Genomic DNA, 21,419 nt, shown 5'->3' with positions numbered 1-21,419 from the left:
ATCATTGGCACTGCTTTAATCGTCCAAACCAGTCTCCCTAAACACATTCTGTTAGAACAGAAGTAAAAGTCACTAAAAGAATCAGGGAAAAAAACCCAAAACAACAAAGCACCAACAAACAATTTTCACGTTTTGCAGCTGTGTAGGATTTTACAGACCATCTACTGTGCTTGGCAAAAACAACTGAGTAAAAATGAGAGCAAAAAATCTAGAAAATAAAATTGTTTTGTTCTTCCCAAAACTGATCAGAGGGATAACAATTTTAAACAAGATTCAACACCGAGAATAAGTTATAAGGAAAGCTTCCCCCAAATTGCTGCAAAAGCTACAATTTCTAGCTTTTTTCTCTTTCACTATCACAGAGTAGCACAAAACAGATCAAGATAAAACACTTAATTATTATAACAATTATCCTAAAGCATTAAACATCTATTATTCTATCCATAGGTAAGAGCACAGTATGGAACAATGGAACAATACAAACTGGTAAAAAGGAAAATAAAAAAAAATAGGAAAAGAAAAAAAACTTCTTTCCACTACATGTGAAAGTCAAATTGTGAACACCCCTTTCAGTAGTTTTGCCAACCTTCACCTGGTCAGTTTTCCTGTTTCACTAATATCAAAACCTAACCCCCACCATAACATCTCTCCTCTGAAATGATGAAGTCCAGCACTATTTGCCTCACAAGTGTGCAAGCTGCAAGAACATAACATGCACCTCTTCAGGAGTTAAATGCCTTACAGGTAAGTGAAATTCTGAGTTGATTAAAACCTAAAATACTAGATCTCAGCTCTACTGCAAGTATCTCTAAAAAAAGCTTTTGTTTCTCAACCAAAGACACAAAACTGGCACAATTTAACAGTTTACCGAGAACTTCAAAATCATGATGTTCAGAGTCTGCAGTTCCTCCCTTACCCGTTCAATTTCTCTGCTGCATAAAAGAACACTACAAAATCTGCTATACAGCCCACACAGATCAGGTTTTTATATATAAATATACACACACACTCATACACAGACGCCGAACAGCATGTTCAAATCCTTGACTTCCCTGGTAAGATTTATTTTGTTTCAACGAGACTTCTACTTGCAAAAACATGCACACATTGCACAGCAAATACATCTCTTGTTAGGTGCCTAATATGGCCAGGGAAACCATTTTGATTATTCTGTGCCCGCTTATGCATTGTCCTACAAAACAATAAGATAGAACAGCAAGAAACTAGCAATTAAGGGAGTCTAAATGCACATCGGGAATCACTAAAATCCATGCTAGCCAAGTCAGGAACAATATGACTGATGAATAGGCCATATTATATTAGGATTGTTAGCAAGTGTTAGAAAATTATCTTTAGCAGATGTCCCTTATGACCTATATATATCACACAAAGAATATGCCTGTCTTGTTTTCTAAAAAAGTTTTAAGAAATCTTTCCATTTTTATTTCTGACTAGAACTCCACATGTCTGCATGTTGGCTATAAATATATACAGAGGATTTATCACACTAACTTACAAAAACATAAGTATTTTACTGTAAATAATATATTTTCATGTACAGTTTTCCACTACCTGAATTTATGCTGTACTGAAGCATGTAATCCAATAAAAGAAATCAAACTGTGTATTCAGCACAGTGAAACAAAAGGCAAGATACATACTACAAACTACATACTACTACTGCAACTTATCAACAGACACACCACAAACAAAAACAGAGTGAATTTCTTCAGTCAGATGGGTGAGAGCCTTATCTGCAATAAAAACATTTTGTGGATGCAGTCAGTAAGGAATTATATAAATTTAAGTTACTGTACACTATTACATGTGCAACTATGCACACCCTGCTCATCTTCACTAGAGCTTTAAAGCAGTTTTTACTTTCTTAAATTTTGCTGATATTAAGATTCTATACACTGGATTACCTTCAAACTACAGAGATAAGCAAGATCCGCTCAGTTTGAGCTTTGTCAGTTTCCCCATATATTTTTACTACACCACTGGATTTCAAAATATAAATTAATCATAAACAACTAATGCTAAAATAAAGATACAAACATAAACTTTATTAAGATTTTTCTCTTTTCTATCAAAGACTAGTATTTTTAAAACACCTTTAAAGTTCTGTAATTTTTTATGAAAAAGTTCTTATATCTCTTTAATCCCACTGCTGCAGAGGGTTTCCTGCCAGCAGAATGGATTTCGAGTCTGTTCCTCAACTATTTAATTCCAAATTCAGTCCTGAACCTTGGGCCAGCTTCTTGTCTCTGCCTTTCCATCAAAAAAAAAAAAAATGCAAACACTATGAACAAGAGGTGCAACTTAGCTTTCATGTGTACTATATCTTGAGTATGTAATATTTTCTTAGAGAATGATGCTACATAACTTTTCCACATTATGCAGTTGATAAGTCCATAAAACATTACTGAACAACAAATAAGAATGAAAATGATTTTTCATAATTTACTATTACTATTTATTTCAATCAGTTTCTATTACCTCTCACACAGATGTATTGATTTGAACTGCTTTTCAATAGAACTATAGGCATTTCCTTAATTTTAGCTCTCAGAAAAAAAAAAAAGGGGATCTGCTCATTTTGCTGTGTTTGCCTTCAGCTCCCTCAAGTTTATTACAGCTTTCTTTGGGAAAGGAAATGGCTAAATACTTGCATTAGCAAAAAAGGAAAGGAGGGGGAATGGAAAGAGGTAATAAGAAGGTGTTGAAAGAACTCTCTCTTCCTCTTGGTCCAGTCCCACTGGGAAAAGAACAGATGAGCATAGAGTCCAAATGTATGGCCAAGGCTGAGGGGAACCACAAGGTCCACAAACAACTGGTCCCTTAAGAAAGGACATGCTACAGACCCAAGTAAGACATGCAAAAAGCACAGAGAGTGAGACCCAGGCAGTTCTACTGAAACAGCCACTCCTGTACCATGTTGTCCAAGACAAAGGAATAATCATCAAGGATGAGGACACTGAAAGTTTTTAGCAGAACTGACAATGTTGTCTTCTGGATGAAGCTTTAGTTCCTCCAAAAACAGAGGTAGACATAAGAGCAGATATTAAGTATGTGTGTATACACACACATGCACTTTCATTATTTAATTGGTTACCTAATTCTGTGCTATTTTATGTCTTTAGTCAAGGCTGAGCTGATTATATTAGCACCAAAAAAATTAAATTCAGAATAGCTCATTTGTAATATTTTACCAAAACTGAAGGTAAAAGCAACTGGGCTTTCATATTGCTGACCACATAAAAATTAATGAGTTTCTGCAAGTCTTACAAAATTATTTGAAGTATCCATATAACAAACTAAATTATTGTATATCATGATTAAAGAATACAGCTGAAATAGAACGCAAGCTATGAAGTAAAAACTCCTGGCTTCAAGATGAAATCTTCCATATAACGAAATGTTTAAATAGCTGAGTTGGATACAATCTCCCAGCTCATTTTAATGCCGCTGAAAATCAGTTATATACATTTCACTACCTATCTCTTAAAACAGATGCTTTTCTAACTTCATTTTCAGGCTAAGTAAGTGAATATTCTTAAACACAATTTTAAGTAAAGTACAGCATGGAAGTTTATTACGTATGATAATAATATCCCTGTAATTGTGAATTACGGAGAAAAAAAAATCAAGTGACCTACAACAGATTTTGGGCTAGGATTTTCTGTTTAAAATTGCTCAAGGAAAAATGCCATTAAATATGTTTTCTTTAAAAAAAAAAAAAAAAACTCAGAGCTAGTAGAACATTTTGCATTTCAAATCAAACTACACTAATTTATTTTGCAGCAAAATTTCAATGGAAACTGATTTAAATAAATTTTTAATATGCATGGTACCCTAAAGAGCAAAATTATTTCTCTTTTTTGATATAAAATTAGATGTTGAACAAAAGGATTAACCTATCACTTTAAAGTATTGCCCCTACAGTAAAAAATCAACTTGAAAATCCAGAAATGCAGCAAACAAAGCATTTCAGACAGTTTGTGCAATACTGTCAGAAGAGGAATAGTTGATATGTAATTTTTAAGTCCGCACAGTCCAGTAGTGTAAATTCTTTAGATAAGCCAGGGAGTTCCATCACAATTGCTGCCTCCTCTTTCTTGGTTACGCGTGGTAGAATTGGGAAGCAAAGAAGCAAACCCGCAGAACAAGCAAGCTCTGTCCTGCTTTTAGGATACACACATGGAAGTCGGAATCAAATCCTCCCCATCTACACTGAGCCTTAGAGCACACAGCACATTTAGGCTGATTTAAGAACCGAAAAAACACTGAGTCGGGATAGTCAAGGCACTTTCTAACATATTTTCTGAATTCGTTTGTGTAAAAGATTACATGCGCCGAATCAGATGAAGGCACCGCGCACCCTGCGCTGCCGCACGCCCCGGGACACCCGGCCGGGAGGGCGGCGCGGGCTGGGCCGTGCGCTGGCCACGGGCGCCCTCTGACGGCGGCTCCGCGGTCATGGGGGACACACACGGCCACGGCGGAGGGGGACGGGACACGGCCACGGGGGGGGACACACACGGCCACGGGCGGGGGGGACACATGCGGCCATCACACACGGCCATCGGGGAGAGGGACACACACGGCCATGGGGGGGGACACACACGGCCACCGGGGAGAGGGACACACGGCCATCGTGGGGGTACACGCGAGGGGCCAGGGCAGGGACACCGGGGGGGGCACCCGGACAATTCACTTGCCACGGGCACGAGAAGTAAAAGCACCGTTTCTTAGCACTTGCGATCAGAAAACCATCCTCTGGCATACACCGCCGCCTCTGATAGAAACAAGTACACGCATCCACACACCAAGGCACACTTCAGCCCGCGCCCGGTAACGGTGCCTTTCAGTGGGATTTCTTCTTTCTTACTCACTGAACACAAATACCTCCAGTCATTACAGGTAAGTCTGCACAGTATGAAAACACAGGCAAACATTTAACAGGCTGCATGCCTGCTACTCCACTGAACCATCACAATTGCACAAACCATGCCAATATTAGCTTCCTTTAAGGAAACAAATCAAGGGCTTGCGCTAGGGACAGGTAAAGTACAAAATAATTCAGGTGTGATTAGCAGTTTTATCAAAGAACCTTGAATATGTGATCCATCTTACTACATGACAAATAATTTTGCCCATCATTATATTGCAATATCAGTTCTGGCAAACCATAAAAAATAATATCAAAGATCAGAAGACATTATTTTGAGTGCTAAACAACTGACCATCCACCCATTGTCATAATCACCCGAATTCCTTAGGTAAATTAAACCTTATTGAGCCTACGGACTATTTCACACAGTCATTATACCCAAATGATAAAGAAAGACACAAAAACAAACAAACAAGCTTAAAATTCTATATCCTTTTTTACATAGAGAACGGTGTAACTTCATGAATGCATGGACAAACCTGACAGGCTCTCACCAACACTCAGTAATTGAAAAGTCAACATTTACACAGTATAGCTTTCTTCCTAAATTACAACAGGCCTTACAAAAAACACAGATGAGGAATTTACATAAACGGACTACAACTGGAACCAGAACCAAGGATTAAGGAGCTTTTGGGTTATCTGTTTCTGTCCTTAATGAAATAAAACTCAAATGTCATGTAACCTGATTTCTTCATTTCATAAGCATTCCATTTTCTTAAAGTAAACAAAAGACATGAACTACAACTGTTTTATCTAAAGCAAATAAATCTATACAAACAAAAAAAAGGAGAAAAAACAGCTAAAATTGCATATGTCTATTCATAACATAGTTACAGCCCCTGCATGTTCAAGGTCTGTCACACAATACAAGAGAAATACAGGATGATAAATAAAATGATAAAACCTTTGATTTAAAATGGGAATAAAATGAGAAAAACCCACAAAACCTAGCCTGGACAGAAGCCATCTGCTTTCTGTAAAGAAAGCAGATGAACCAACACTGCTGGGGGGCAGTGATTTAATGACACCAGGACTTCTACAGCAATACCAGCAAAAGAAATCAACCCTCAGAGTCCATTTGGACCCTATTGCAACAAGGTTTAAGAAATGTCTAGAAAATATGTGATAAGGGGAACAGCTGATGGAGCTGTGTTTGTTCAATCTTGAGTAGAGAAGGCTCGGGAGGGACCTCATTGCTCTATACAACCATCTGAAAGGAGGGTGTAGTGAGGTGGAGGGCAGTCTATTCTAATGTGCCTGCAGTGAGGACCAGAGGAATTGGCCTTAAACTGAGACAGGGGAGATGCAGGTTAGGTATTAGGATTTTTTTTTTCCAGTGTTAGGGTCGTCAGGCGTTGGAATAGGTTACCCAGGGAGGTGACAGATTCACCAGCCCTGGAAGTTTTTAAGGGGTATCTGGATCTGGTCCTGAGTGATATGGTTCAGGGGTTACAGTGATAGTACTGGGCAATAGTTGGACTTGATAATCTTCTTGTTTTCTTTCAACCTTGATGATTCTGTGACTCTACCTGAAGCCCTCTGCTTCTGCAAGGACCACATGTCACAGGTGAGCAAACGGGCAGCACTGCAGGTGAGGCTCAGCAGCTCCAAGTGCTGCTGCCCCTGGCCAAGTAAAACCCTGAATAAGCACTATTTATGAGCCATGACATTTGTCCACATGCAACTGCACCCATTTGAGGATAAAAAAATGGTGGGTTTGTAGAAATGTTGCACTATGTTTCTAGTTGTTACTGAATGATTACACAACTAAATACAACCTAAAGCACAGAAAACCACAGTTAATGGCATCTTTAATCATATAGGAAACTTCTAACCTGAAAACAGAAATTAATCTTCCTAAGTAACAAAGTAAAAATCATGTTGGGGGACAGAGGGAGAAGGCATCAGCTTTCCTTCTGGAGCATTTCAGAGGGAATCTAATAAAAGAAGAAAAAATTACAACCATATAGAACTTATTATGATATATAATTATATAACTGTCTCAAAGTTCCAATTGGTGTATTTACCACAGGACCTAGTTTAGTATCTTAGCTTTGTAACAAAGTTACTAAAATACATGACTGAAATAAATCTGTTTCAAAATAATGTCTCACAACATCTATGAGTGACAAGAGGTATCCTTCATTTTTAACTGTTATATTTCCAAGAAGGGAATATAAATTTCCTTTAAATTGGGAGAAAAGCTATTCAGTGAAAACGACTGAAGACAAAGTGAATAAAGTGCAAAGGACTGAATTTAACATGTTGCTTAGTAACATACAGACATGAAAAGTACATTTATTTATCAGGAAGAACACAGAAAAAAAAATAAGGTTTTTAGTAAACCTTAACAGAAAGACAGCAAAACAATGCTCAGACAAAGGCTTGGAAGTGCCCTAAAGTGAAAGCACTTCTCAGAAAACTACCCTCAGTAAGACAAGCTGGAATACTACAACTTTTCACAGAAGTACCTAAGCCAAAAATCCTTACAGCAAAATCCGATTTTCCCTAAACAAGAGTTGGATCTGTGGGATGGAGGATGTGGGGAAGGGGAAACAGGGGGCACAGGAATAGGGACTGCATGTGTAAATCACTGAAAGTATCTTTCTGAAATTTAAGATCAGTGCTTTGAAAAATAAAGTCAATGCCTATGAGGATTTTAGAGCACAAGCAATAAGGAAACACAATTATGTGAAAAGTAAATGCCTAACCAAAAGCCCAAAGTGCAGCCCTAAAATACTGAACATTCACATTGAAGCATCTTTTGCTGAGGACTCAACAACAATTCTGCAATTTTCCTCTATTAGCTCACACATCATCAACTAAACTTCACCTACAGATTTCTAACAGAGAGCTGGGTTGAACCCTCTCACCCCCACTAAAAATCTCATGCTGCAGCAGGCCAGCCTAAGTGTTTAAGACTTCCCTGACAAGAAATCTTACCAAAAAAATTGCCCTTTGTAAAAAGAATCATAGGAAGACAACACTTCAGAAGAAACTTTCTATGATGAAAAACACCTGCGGATTCATACATGGTAGACAGCTCTCCCACATTTGAAATAAGAATTACCTGAAAAAACCTCTCTCTGTTTTCTGTAGTTTCAGAAATAGTCCAATTCAAAGTGCATTAAAAAATGTTCTTGCTGTAAAAGAACAAGTTCAGATATGGGTTTTTTTTAAAAAATTAATTTTTGAAGGAATCCTGTAACAGCAAATAGTCAAAATTTGATATTATCTCAGGCATTAGAAGCAAGAGACAAAATGGCACCATAACAAAAGCATAACTAAGCATATCTAAAGAAATGGTAGCTGTAAGCAAGTTTAAATACATCTTTATCAAACTGATTCTTAAATGTCATGCATACCTATTTCAACTTCAATTAAAGGATATTTTCTTAGCACCCTCAAAAATGTGTTTTATATTAGGTTTGCACAGCTTAAAAGAGGAAAACATTCACATAAATGTGTCTTGCCAATTACCCAACAGTTTATTTGCTCAAATATCACCCTCCTGTACAAAAGCACAAATTCTCTTAACAACAGTCACCTCGAGACCACTAAGGCAGAAGATGACGCAATATCATCCTGACAAAAGAGCACAACGTTAAGTATTATTCTGTGTGACAGCAGCACTGAAGTGCCAAAGCCTTTGTATGTTCCCTCCATATCTGTGGGCCTGAATTTGTGCAAATCTATAAAGCCAGGTAGGGTACTGAAGTAACACACAGGTCACAGGGGGAAGGAGGTGCCTTGTTTTCTTTGGTTTTTAGCATCCTCGATTTTAATATTCTGGCACATAACAAGAGATTTCTCTACTTGAATTATTGCATCTAGAAGAAAAAGAATCTTTTGAAAATCTGGCAGGATGCTTGCATAGGGAAACACAGCTCCAGGGAAAACAAACAGAGGGCATTTATAAAACACTATTGTTTTTTACATTGGCAAGACAGAAGACAACTCTGAGGAGCCTAAAAAGATATCAAAGGCTCAAACTAGCAAGTCCAACAGCCATTTTGTTTAGGTTTTCATCTTTTCTAGGCTCTACAACATAGGTTAAAGAGCTCAACAGACCCCCTAGTAAAGGGCATACGGAATGAACTTGAGCACTTTGCATTTTCTAAGTGGTTCAGTCTATTTAACTGTATTTCACTGAGAAGAACACAGAGGCAACATCTCTGTGATCCATGTAGTACAGGCTAGGGAATATGGAAACCAACAGGAAATTCTCCTGAATTAGCTAACAGGGTTTAGCACAGGCAAGCTCCCCAACCTGGCAGCAGACTCCCCACCACTGCCAGAGGCAGCGCCAGCCTCACTGCCACAGGCTCACTCCCCACTCTGGCCAGAGTTTGCTCTGCTTTCTGTGCCCACAGCATGGGAACAAAAAGCTGAAAGCTAAGGGGTCCAGGTGAGGGAAGCTTTGCCTTTGGACCTAACTTAATGTCAGGATTATTGCCTACTTGCTAAAAAAGGAAAGACTTGTACCAAAAATCACTTTCCTGGAAGGAAGGTTCTCCAAAACGCGAAGAGTTGAACCTGGCACACCAGATCACAGGCTTACAGCTCAGCATGGGAGCCATCCCATGGTGAGCTGAATCCATCTCTGACACTGAGAAATTCATTTCAATACCTGCTCTCCTATCAGCTACGTGGAAATAATTCAGCCATTTTCTACAGGAAAAAAATGAAGCATGGGGTCCAATTAAGAACTTAGATTACTTCAATCCTTTTAAGAGCTCCAGAAGAGAAGGACTATTTAAAATATTTTTTAGGCTTTAGCAAAATATAGTTCTGACTCAAGCATCATGTTATTGTACAACAATTAAGACTCCTTTTTGTTTTGCACTCTTATTTTCTTTGACCTAACTGTATAATCCCACAAAGGAAACAATAAACAGCAATGAAACCTTACCAAGTTGCAAAGAATTCTTAAAATTATCTCTGCTATAAAAGCAGAGTCCAAGATTCTTTTGTTGTAAGATAAAATATTAATTTAATAATATCTAACCTCATTATGAGCAGGAAAAAGCAGTTTATATGTACAGATTAAGTGATCTTGCTCAAACTGAATTATCAAAACAGAAGCAACTGCAACTACTTTGACAATATTGCCTCTTTAGTTACTCTTGAAGTTAAACTGACTCTTTATGTCCTAATAAAGTTTTTCTAATAGTATCATTAAATACACACATGCATACTTATAATATCAAGATTAGAACTGTAAGCCTTTTAAGTTTGCTTTATAAATCTCATGTCATTCTGTGCCAAGCCAATCATACTAACTTACAGTGTCACAAACAAAACATCACTAGGACCAGCAAAAAACACTGAGACCAACAGAAACCACCCACGCTACATTCTAGCTCACTTAGAAAGCAAAATGATCACCCAGACTTCAAGTTAGCCAAAGCCTCTCAAAACTCATAAGGCTCTGCTCTCCAGGTTTCCAATGAGTACTTAGTGCATACAATTAAATCCACAGAGAAGCAATCTATGTGCTGAGCTACATCCAGATGTCTATGTATGCCCACACGTACACACAGCCATTTCCATAAAAAGCTTCAAAGTGATTATGAATTACACATAGGAATCTAAAGTAACTTCCTGTGTGGAGTCTCATCCTATGACGAGAGTCCATATCATACAGTATTCATCCCCTATAACTTCCCTTATACAGAAAAGCATTAAGTTGGATATTCAGCACAGCACTCCAGTTAACCCATTGACATCTCAACCCACAGTAAAAAAAAAAAAATCTGAGTACATACAAGCTTCTGCTCACTGTGAGGGGAAAAAAGGCCTTTATAGTCCATACAGATCTTCTTTTTAGTCTAAGTTTTACAAAACTGTAACTATTACCTTCATCAAAGTCTGCATCATCCTCTGTATGCTGAGGGAAAGGGAAGCAATTTGTGATTTCCAGTCTGTCATCCACCACAAGACCCAGCAGCACACCTTGGACCACTTCATTCCCCTGTCCTTCTTCTTGGTAATGTTTAATGATCTTTAACACAACCTAGAACACAAAACAATAAAATCATAATATGCAATGCATTATTTTTGTCCTCAAACTATGTATCTGGAATTTTAAATTTGTTGCATGGTTTGGAGCTGCAAACCAAGTGAGCTTAAACACTAGCAATTTTAATATAGGTTGAGGAACAGATAGCCATCCTAGTATTACAGGGAAAAAACAAGACCATTAAATAACCCATCAAAATGCAGTTCTAAACCAATTTTCTGAAACACCATTCTAAAATGAAATATTGATCCTTTTTACTTTAGCTTGTTGCTTAAACTGTGAGCTTTTAACAGTATCTTGCACGCCCAATAAGACCCCCTTGAGGGAAACAGCACAGAAGGAACTAACAAAGTATCTTAAAAAACTATGTAGAAACTGGTTGAAATCTTTTTAAAGGTGCAGATCCCACCAAATTTCAATTGCATTAATCTTCTAAAGTACATCTCACTGCAGTTTTCCTTCAGATGATAGTTCAAGTTATATAATGTGAATGGTGTGTCGTAGGGTATTTAAGGAAAATCAATGATAAAAGAAGAAAAATATGCACAAAGTACTCGTAATATTTTTAACAACATAATTTCCACTTCCTTCCTTAAATCTAAACTCTACAATGAATAATTCTCATGAGATGATACCGTAAATTGGAACAGTATGAACAAAACCACTCAAAAATAGTCAGTCATTTACTAGCAACACTTCATACTTGAATAACATTTTATACTTGACAAGAACTACAATAAGGTAAGACACTAACCACAAACCTTGACTTGAAAGAACTTATGCTTTCTTCAGTGTAAGAGAGGTTTATTTTACTAAACCCTAATCCATCCATTCAAAATTCAACAGAAAATGTCTAGTGATTATGTTTTCATTAAAGCAATACTACTTTAACATCTGCTGGCAAACAAGTAGATTTCAGTTTAGTAGATTTCAGCTCAACTGCCCTTAGAACAGGCTTTGTACAAGTACTGCCTTTTAGTGAACATTCTGCAGGGAGGTGGGGGGAAAAAGGAATCTAGGCTCATACTTACACATCAGGAACATATATTTGTCCCTAGCTTTCTCCTTTGTTGACTAGCAGATGTCACTTTTTGTAAAACACCATTAATGTATTGAAGTACCACAATACAGATTAAATGAAAAGAAAAAGGAGAGTAGAATAGAAGATATTTGCAAATACACTGCCTTCTTGGGCTAAAATGGGAAAACAAGCTTTATACTTGGAGGCAGGGCAGAGAGGGTAAAATTGAAAAGAAATAGCCATTTTCAACTAAATTGGATTTCAGTATCAAACTGGACTAACACTCACTGATTCCTTGTTTATTTACAGCATCACTTATTTGTGCTTCCTCTTTAAGCTAGATATAATTGCATTGATGCTTCTCAATCATAGATAGAAAACCACATTTCACTCCAATACTCATTCACATCTGTCACTCAAATCCTTTGCAGCCACACCTTTTTATTCAATTTGCTAAAACAGGTCTACAGAGCAGAGACACAAAGAAATACTTTGGTTATATACATATTATTTCATGGGAAGACAGTAAGGAAATTAAGATCAGTGGGCAGTGAAGCAGTACTTAACAGTGATGGAAATACCACAGCAACCACCAGTTTGAGATCACCTGGGCGTAGCAGATGAATGTACCACAGAGTCAGCACATAAATAATATTCAGCTTGTGTTTAGTGTAAAGCTGAGGTTTATCATATATTTGCCATAAGCCCTGTCTTCCACAACCACAGCATCCCTAACTACCCTGCCAGAAAACAGGACAGAGTATACTCTGTTGTCTACTATACAACTATTCTCAGCATCTTTACAGCCTTGTAAGCTTCACCTTTTCCAGTATTTTTTTCGTTTTCTCTTGAGCTCTCTATGCACACTGACTGTCCCTGTTAATGTATTATTTGCCTGTTTGATTTCACTCCAGGAGCATTTGCGATACAATGCCAATTTCCTGCAGCATTTCTGATGATAATTGCTCACAGAAAGCAGTCACAACAAGCATAGGCTGTCAGAGCATCAATGATTTTTCAGAGAAAAAAAACGAGGAGTTCAAAACTCTTAAATGTTAACCAAATACCCAGTACACAATGAAGTTATTACACAAGCCTGCCCTTTTCAATCTCCAGCCTGAAGACCAGAGAAGACATTATCCCAGGAGATCCAGACCCAGGGATTTAAGCCTACCTGCAACATTGTTTTCTAACAGTCTGAGAAAGGGAGCAGAGAAGTTCATGAACTCAATACTCCAAATTTCACAACCATCAGGACACTGCAGAAGTTTGTGTTTATGACTGCACTGGAAAATACATTAGCTACCGAAATCACTTATAAAAAGATGCATCCAATGACAGAGGATTTTTGTTTTCATTTTGTTCTTTGTTCTGGACAGTTTTATTTAACGCATAAGACACCAGTCTTTTGTACAGCAGATTCTTCAACTCAGATTGAAAAACCTGCCACCAAAATATTACCATATGACCAAGCAGGAAATGTGCTCTGAAACTTGTGTTTCAGTACTAAAAACAGACCTGCAGGTGTAAAGCAGAACTATTTCTCTAGTAATAACATCAGCTACAACACTAAAAATGTCATTTCCATTTGTTTGGTAGTCTAGATATAGCAAGAAGAGCTGACCACTATGCAAACACCAATGCCATGACATTTCTGACTGAATGTACCAATACTGCATACTGAATAAACCACATATACCCAAGAAAAATGAGCACTAACTTGTATCTAGACATTTCCTAAAAGAAAAAGATGTTATGTTTGTGAAGCACGGGAACGAAATCAGAATAGTTATACTGATCTGAAAATAAATGTAGTAATTGTTAATGTAAATAATGCAAGTAACACAGCACATTGAAAAGTATCCGTTTTTCCAAACACTTTAAAAAAATCCCAAAGAAATCTAAATGAACACCAGTACAGGCATCTTAAAGTCAATGCTGATTCACCTTCTAAACACCATTTATAATTCCCATCCAATTATTTCCCTAATAGGAGATATTGCTCCTTTGTACAAGCTATAATTGTTTATAAATACCCATAGACCCTTCACTGCTGTGCCATAGCTACACATAATTAACAGTATCCAAACCAAACCATTTCAACTGCTGCTGTTACTAAAGTAATGCAGCTGGCCAGCCAGGAAAGGTTATGTTTTTAAGGAGAAAATGTATCAAATAACAAAAAAGCCCTCAGATTTCTAAACTCTAATACCCTGAATGCGAGTCAATAATCATATGCAGCATGAGTTAGTAAATCAGCATGTAAGAAATATTCAGGTACATAATGACTCTTTAGAAAAGGATATACAAGTAATTCCTAAATAAAACTCAAGAGTCCCCCAGCCTTGTAAATTTAGTGTTCAAAACACCAAAGTGATTTAATCACTTGGAGTAGCCACTTGTCAGATTTAATGACCATTAATCCTCAATTAAAAAAAAAAAAAAACTTTGAAATTCTGCAGTGCTTCTAATCTCCAAATCTTCAAAGCACTGCTCAAACATTAAGAATAAAGTCAAACTAAAAAAAATTTAAAAGCCATTCTGAAACTATTAAGAACATCAAAGATACATATTTTAAATGCATACTGCCAAATTTTAAATTGGGCTACATCCCAACATCATAGTTGTTAATTTCAAAAGTTTGTACCTCACTACAGAAATACATGTAACATGAACCCACAGCTGAAGTATCATGAGCCTTTGGGGGAAATTCTGTGAAGATCCCACTGTAGGGACATGAATATACCAAGATGCACATTTCTGCATTTATCTGAAGAGCAACAACAGCAAATCAAAGCACTGAGGATTCATTTATGGCTGTGTCCCAGAGAGCTGAACGTCACTACATTGAAACCAGATTGCCAGTACCTGCGCCATGTCTTGCACATGTGAAATCAAACAGAGAGAGCTTCTGTTAGCCCAAAGAATACATGATGTAGCACACTGATCTACAGTCTTAAATTAAGTATTTATATCTTTTTAAATGCTTAACATTTTTTGCCACCCAAGAGAGTTTTGTGGTCACAACCACTAGCATCAATTGCCAGCATCTGGTGAAGATGGGGAGAGAGTCTAAATAACTCTGGGTTACATAGCTGGTTTCAGCACTAACGTGGAAGGTACCACAACACACACATCCTCACAGTTGGCTTGGCAAAAGGGTCTCAAAGCTATGACTGCTAATAATCTGTGATATACTTTGAATACATCCATATCACATTTGTAGCCTTCTCCCTTAAAAATCAAACCATGAACTTTTATATTTGAGTGTTTCAGCACGAGCAATTTTACTTAAACTCCTAGTGTAGCCATGATATTTTATGAAAAATCCTTTCTTTAAGATTTTTCTTCTTGAGAAGCTGAGAGGCCTCAAGAACAAAATGTAAACTATTATTATCTACTGCTGTGGAATGCAACAGGTGGATCTGTGATTGGTCTCACATAATTGTTTCTAATTAATGGCCAATCACAGTCCACCTGTCTCAGACTGTTTCAGTCACTCTGAACCTTTGTCTATCCTACTCTTAGCTCAGCCTTCTGATGAAATCTTTCCTTCTATTCTTTTAGTACAGTTTTTAATATAATATATATAATAAAATAATAAACCAAGCCTTCTGAACAGAGAGTCAACTTTCTCATCTCTTCCCCCATTTTGAGACCCCTGCAACCACAGTCATATCCTAGCATAAACAAATTCAAGAGAGAACTGATAATGCAGCTTTGCAAATAGATCACAATGTTAGTCCCAATGACTCAGGCAATCGTGTTCACCTCAAAGTTGCCTGGAATCAACATCTTCTTGATACACATAAAATGCATATATGCCACCTCTGGATAAAGAGTTGAACTGCTTAGCAATTAATATCCACATGAAGACATACCACATTTTACTCTAATTTAGTGGCCATGTCTCCTTCTCCAAGTGGCCCTACACCAAAAGCAAATCTGCAACTGGTGGTGTGCTGAAACAACCAATTAGCTATGCAAAAATGAAATTTAATTAAACAGTTCTGAAATACCCAAGTAAGCATGGAATGGCTTTGTTTCTAAACAAAGACTTGGAAAAAAATACAAAAAAACCCTAGATATCGTGAAACATGAGCAATGCTAACATTTTAATAGTTCCAGATGAGGTTTTTACACACTACAGATAAGTGCTTATCCTACAGTTACAAAAGACAAGTTCTGGAAGCTTACCAAAAAAACTTGCCTTGAGCTGATTTGTCTCCTGGCTACAGCACCATTTGATAAGTGAATAACAGAGACTCTCAACTTTCCTGCCAGGAGAAAAGGAACTCTGAAGTAAATTAAAGATATTACTGCAACGATTAACATTAAGAGAACATATGTCTGATACACATGACACACTCTTCCAGATGATTAAGGAGACAGATGTTTATAGACACACATCGGAAATTCCACCTTAATCAGTGCAGTCCACAGAAATGGGTTCTAGAAAGCAGTGTGACAGATAACATGTCAGAAGTAAGTACAAAATCAACAGGTTGATACCCTGGTCTCATACCTGTTGCACATGAACCTTTGTGGCACAAGACTCACCACCACATAGTCATGGCACGAGTCCAACACCAAGCTGAGTTGTGTGGCTGACAGTCCTGAAGGACAGAATGCCATCCAGAGGGACTGGACAAGCTCAAGAAGTAGGCCACAGGAACTGCATGAGATTCTGTAAGAGCAAGGGCAAGGTGCTGCACCTGGGTCAGAGCAACCTCGAGTACCAACATAGGCTGGGAGATGAATGCATGGAGAGCAGCCCGGCCCAGAAGGACTTGGGGGCGCTGCTGGAAGGGAGGCTGGACATGAGCTGGCAGTGGGCATTCACAGGCCAGAAAGCCAAACGGGTGCTGGACTGCATCCAAGGCAGTGTGGACGGCAGGTCGAGCAGGTGACTCTGTTCCTTCCACTCCTCTACTCATGAGATCCCACCTGCAGCGCTGTGCCCAGCTCTGGACTCCTCAACACAGGAAGGCCACAGACCTCTTACAGCGAATCCAGAGGAAGCCACCAAGTTGATCAGAGGAATGGAATACCTCTCCTATGAGGAAAAGCTGAGAGATTTGGGTTTGTTTAGCCTGGAAAAAAATGGCCTTGAGTTGACCTGACTGTGGCTTTCCAGCACCTGCAGGGAGCCTACGAGGATAATGGAGAGGATTTACAAGGGCATGCAGTGACAGGGCAAGGGGGAATGGTTTCAAACTTAAAGAGAGTGGTTCTATATCAGATATTAGAAAAAAGTCCTTAACTGTGAGGATGGTGAGGCACTGGCACAGGTTGCCCAGAGAAGCAGTGGATGCCCCATCCCTGAAGGTGTTCAAGGCCAGGCTGGATGGAGCTGAGCGACCTGTCTTGTGAAAGGTTTCCCTGCCCATGACAGGGGGGCTGGAACTAGATGATTCTTAAGGTCCCTTCCAACCCAAACTATTGTATGAAACTAAATATTAGAGGTGAAACTGAATTTTACATGTTGTACTAATCTCAATAAATACCACAATTTCTGCTGATAAACACAGAGTTCACTTAAATGCATATTCCAGCTTATTTGTAGAGATCTTTGAATTTTTCTAGATTCTCTTATTGAACAGGACTGCATTTTTGACCATTCCTGACATGATGGATGTCTAGACATTTTTTCTTTTCTTCCTCATACCTAATTTTACAATAAAAAATCTTAAAGCTGTTGGACCAATCTTATCTCAAAAGAAAAGAAAAAAAATTTAAAATAATTTTCCATTAAGACCTTCAACATCTTAAGGTAATTATTTTGGCAGATATCTTCAGTTCTAACTATATTTGGTGGCCAAAAAAAAATTTAATTCCCTGAGAAGTAATCAAAAGCTACTTCATCTAAACATTCTGTTGAAAAACCTAAGGCCAAGACTGAGTAGACTTAAAAGCAAGGTAACTTCAGAAAAATGTAGTTCTGAACAGCGACTTCAGAAATAACAAGGCTTAGCCCTCACTGTTCTATCTAGTAAGCATAGCAGCCTTTGGACAGAAGACCTCAAATGCCCCACAATAATTTACCTTTATCTTGACTTGCTTGAGTCAAAAAAGCAACATTTATGAAGTCTTTGTAAATACAGTTCTTGGAATAGTAAGCTTACATTTTATGTCACTCAACAGCTAATTCAACACCAGATGTTAAAATCTTATTTCTGAACTTGACAAAAACTTGGGGCTTAAAAACAATAATTATATAGGAGCATAACAGAATGATGCATGCAATTTCATACCATCTCAATTGGGTGCAAATAACAAAATATCCTTTTGACATAAGCAGAGGTTTCTTGGAGCTGAGCCGAAATTCACCAACAATGAACAATGTGTATTGATGTGAGGCAGGCCTCAAGCAGAGGATACTACACATATTTTCACACTGAAATTATAAATTATAGAGAGTCTGTCAATTTCGTCTCACGTAGGTCCCTCAGCACCAAACCATTCTGGAAATTCATGTCAAATTGAATGGAAAATTGTCCATCTTGAACTATGGGGGGATGATGTTACATGCTTTTGTACTATATAAATATTTTTAAGTATTAGGAAGCACATGAGAAGCATCCAAAGCTTTTTGTTCCCTGGGTATTTTATGACATCACTTAGTACCATAATACATACTTGGTCTGTAAACCTCAAGACTTCAAATGACTTACCTGCAAAAGGGAATATCAGTAACCTTTCTGCTCCACAATATCTACATGAGATTAAAGAAAACTACCCAAATCATACCAGATTATTGATGTAACAAGTCTTTTCTGTCACTCCTGCTTGGTTTAGGAACCATTTCCCCCTGTAATTATAGGAATCTAGATGGTTGTCCAGACTACCTCTTGCTTATAGCCATCTCACTGTCCTTCAGCATTTGGTTAGGGTTTTTTTCCAACAGGATAAAGTGATAATACCCATACACAGCAATAAGCCAGCTATAACATCCCTTGTCACTTTACTTCAGTAAGTGGCTGACTCAAAGCACAATTTTTAGTCAGTGACTGGCCAAGAGGCATTTTATCACTTCTTCTTGAACATTAACTGTTTATGTGCACTGTTTAGAGCATGGCTGAAAAAGCTGTACCTTGCTTACCCAAAGCTTAGTCTAGAAAAAGTAGACATTCCATTCATTTCTCACTTTCTGAACACACTTGCTTAGCTTATGTGTAGCTCAGCAGCATGCTGAACACAAACTGCAAGCAAAGCTCCAACCGCCACTGAAATACCCCACAGAAAAGAGTTTTAAAGTACCTGCTCTTTGAGCTGCTTTATTTCTCTTTTTAAGAATTACTTCCAAACTGCTGCGACTCAAGAGTTCTAGAATTTCCCTAACAGCAGGAGGGAAAACCATGCTAACAAGAAGGGAGCCTCCCTACAGCGACATAGCCTGGCTGCACCTTCCAACAGCATCCCACTTCCAGTCAAGGTGGTTGTTCCCACAAGCCCAGATTCCTACAGACACTGCCAAGTGATTGACACACAGGCTATTCACTCACTGGAAACAAGCTCAGCTGCTGCAAACATGGGTTAGCTGCTCCCTCATTCTGTTACTGGGACACTTTCAAAATCACAGAGATTTAAAAAAAAAAAATCATAGCCTATAAAAAAGCTACTTCACATTACAAAAATCACTGATTTCATGTAAAGCCAGACACAGAACATCAAAGAGACCATTTCTCAATACCTAGAACTAAATCTGGTTAATATCCAAAATATAAAATGGAACAGACAAACTGAGACAAGACTCCACAGGTAGGTGGAGTTCAGACTGAAGAACTGAAATAGTACAGACACCAAGCCTGTTTCTGCTCAAGTTCAACATTAGAAGGGAAGATTACTGGGTTTTGGCTAGAGGCATGGTGGGTTTTCATAGGCTGTGGTTTTCCTTGACTCTGCCAGGAATTTACATTCATCAGCTAATGTCTTGTAGGTACCATGAAATATCTGTTTAAGTCATTTGTTTACTCATGTCCAAGTGAGCTGCTTGTTCTTGCAAAAGGAAACAGTTAAACACAAACTTCAGCACATCAAAGGAAAAATTAATTAAACAGTGGAGAAAAGCAAAGGTTATTAAAAGAGAAAAATACTGACTGTTAATCAAGGTGTGCGTTACCAAACAGACCAATCGCTTCTTCATTTTTGTCCCACTACATCTTTTTCAGCAGTTCAGGCTAACAGCTATCTCCAGGGTTAATCACAAGCCATTAGCACACTTTAATATTGCCTGAATGTAAGTAAAAATGCACCATTACATGTGCATTGAAACTCCCCATTGCTGTGCTCACAGGCTGGTAAAACACAGTTTTCTGCAATGGAAAGTCTCATAACACATTTCACGGTACTTGGATTCATGCACATTCCCATGGAAATCATCAAGGCCATGGGCACTGCAGAATCACTTCCTCATAGAAACACTTCCATAGGACAGCCCCAGGACCTCATGGTGTGAGAGTGGGGTATTAGACATTATTGCACACTGGCAGGAGGCAGAGATAGGGATGGGATGAGATTAACATCCAAAATTCTGCTGGTTGCAAGAGGGATGGCCCATATTTCCAGGACTACTTAGTATATTATTTCTTCTATTTCCCAAATCTCACAGAACAAAACACTTTTGAAAACAATCAGTACTTCAGGCAGTCTTTGCAAATTGTCAATACAATTCATATTTATTATTCTTAATGAATTCAATATCTAGCCATCATTTCAAGAATGAAAGCTGAGGAATATACTCCTTCAGAGCACAACATACGGAAATTATATACAAGTGGTAGAGACAGGCACAGTTTCAACATTTTCTGCCCGAAACACCAGAACTTTACATTTATCCTTCAACAACAGTCCATACACATGTTCTGTGCATTAGTGAATCACCAGTGTTCAAATTCATGGTGCACAAGGAGTGTATTGCAAGTGTAAGGTTTTCTTCAGCATCAACATCTAGCAGCTTCCTATAAAAAGATTTAAAGATGACAGCCAAAAGCAGCAGTGGCAATTTTATTTAACTATTCTTTAATCAGATTGTGCCAGACTGCTACCATTTTGAAGCTGAACAAAAACTGCAAGACGGTTACCCTTACCTATTTGACCTTCAAAAACTAACAAAGGCAGACCTAGATGGGGATGAGGGAGTGGGAGTTCAAACTGGAATATGCTATTTAAGGGTGTGTCTTTAAAGCATGACTTCCATATGCATTCAACAGATGCTTCCAAGTAACCAGTAAAATCCCTACTGGAATGACTTCCATATCGTTTTAATAATTTATAACTTTTTGCACAATGATTTTTTCCACATTGAAACACTCAGCCTTTCTGGCAAACATTTGGTTATGTGCTAAGGGGCTGCAACAGAGAGAGATCCTCCCAGTAACAGCTAGTGCAATCCAGAGAACCAAGCCTGCATGGAGTCT

The 21,419-nt window shown here is 38.1% G+C and overlaps 1 protein-coding gene across 1 annotated transcript in view; it reads right to left on the bottom strand.

The window, feature by feature from the left end:
• The window catches only part of EIF3H (eukaryotic translation initiation factor 3 subunit H), an 88,121-nt gene that overhangs the window by 58,158 nt on the left and 8,544 nt on the right, over positions 1 to 21,419 (bottom strand). Inside the window, exon 2 of the mRNA XM_084213571.1 lies at positions 10,817 to 10,973. Coding sequence (XP_084069697.1) covers positions 10,817 to 10,973 — 157 coding nt within the window. The remainder of the gene's footprint in view (positions 1 to 10,816; positions 10,974 to 21,419) is intronic.

This window comes from Fringilla coelebs (genome assembly GCF_963513975.1).
Source record: "Fringilla coelebs genome assembly, chromosome: 1".
NCBI lineage: Eukaryota > Metazoa > Chordata > Aves > Passeriformes > Fringillidae > Fringilla > Fringilla coelebs.
Note: the sequence above shows the minus strand (reverse complement) of the source record. Positions and strands in the feature narration are given on the sequence as shown.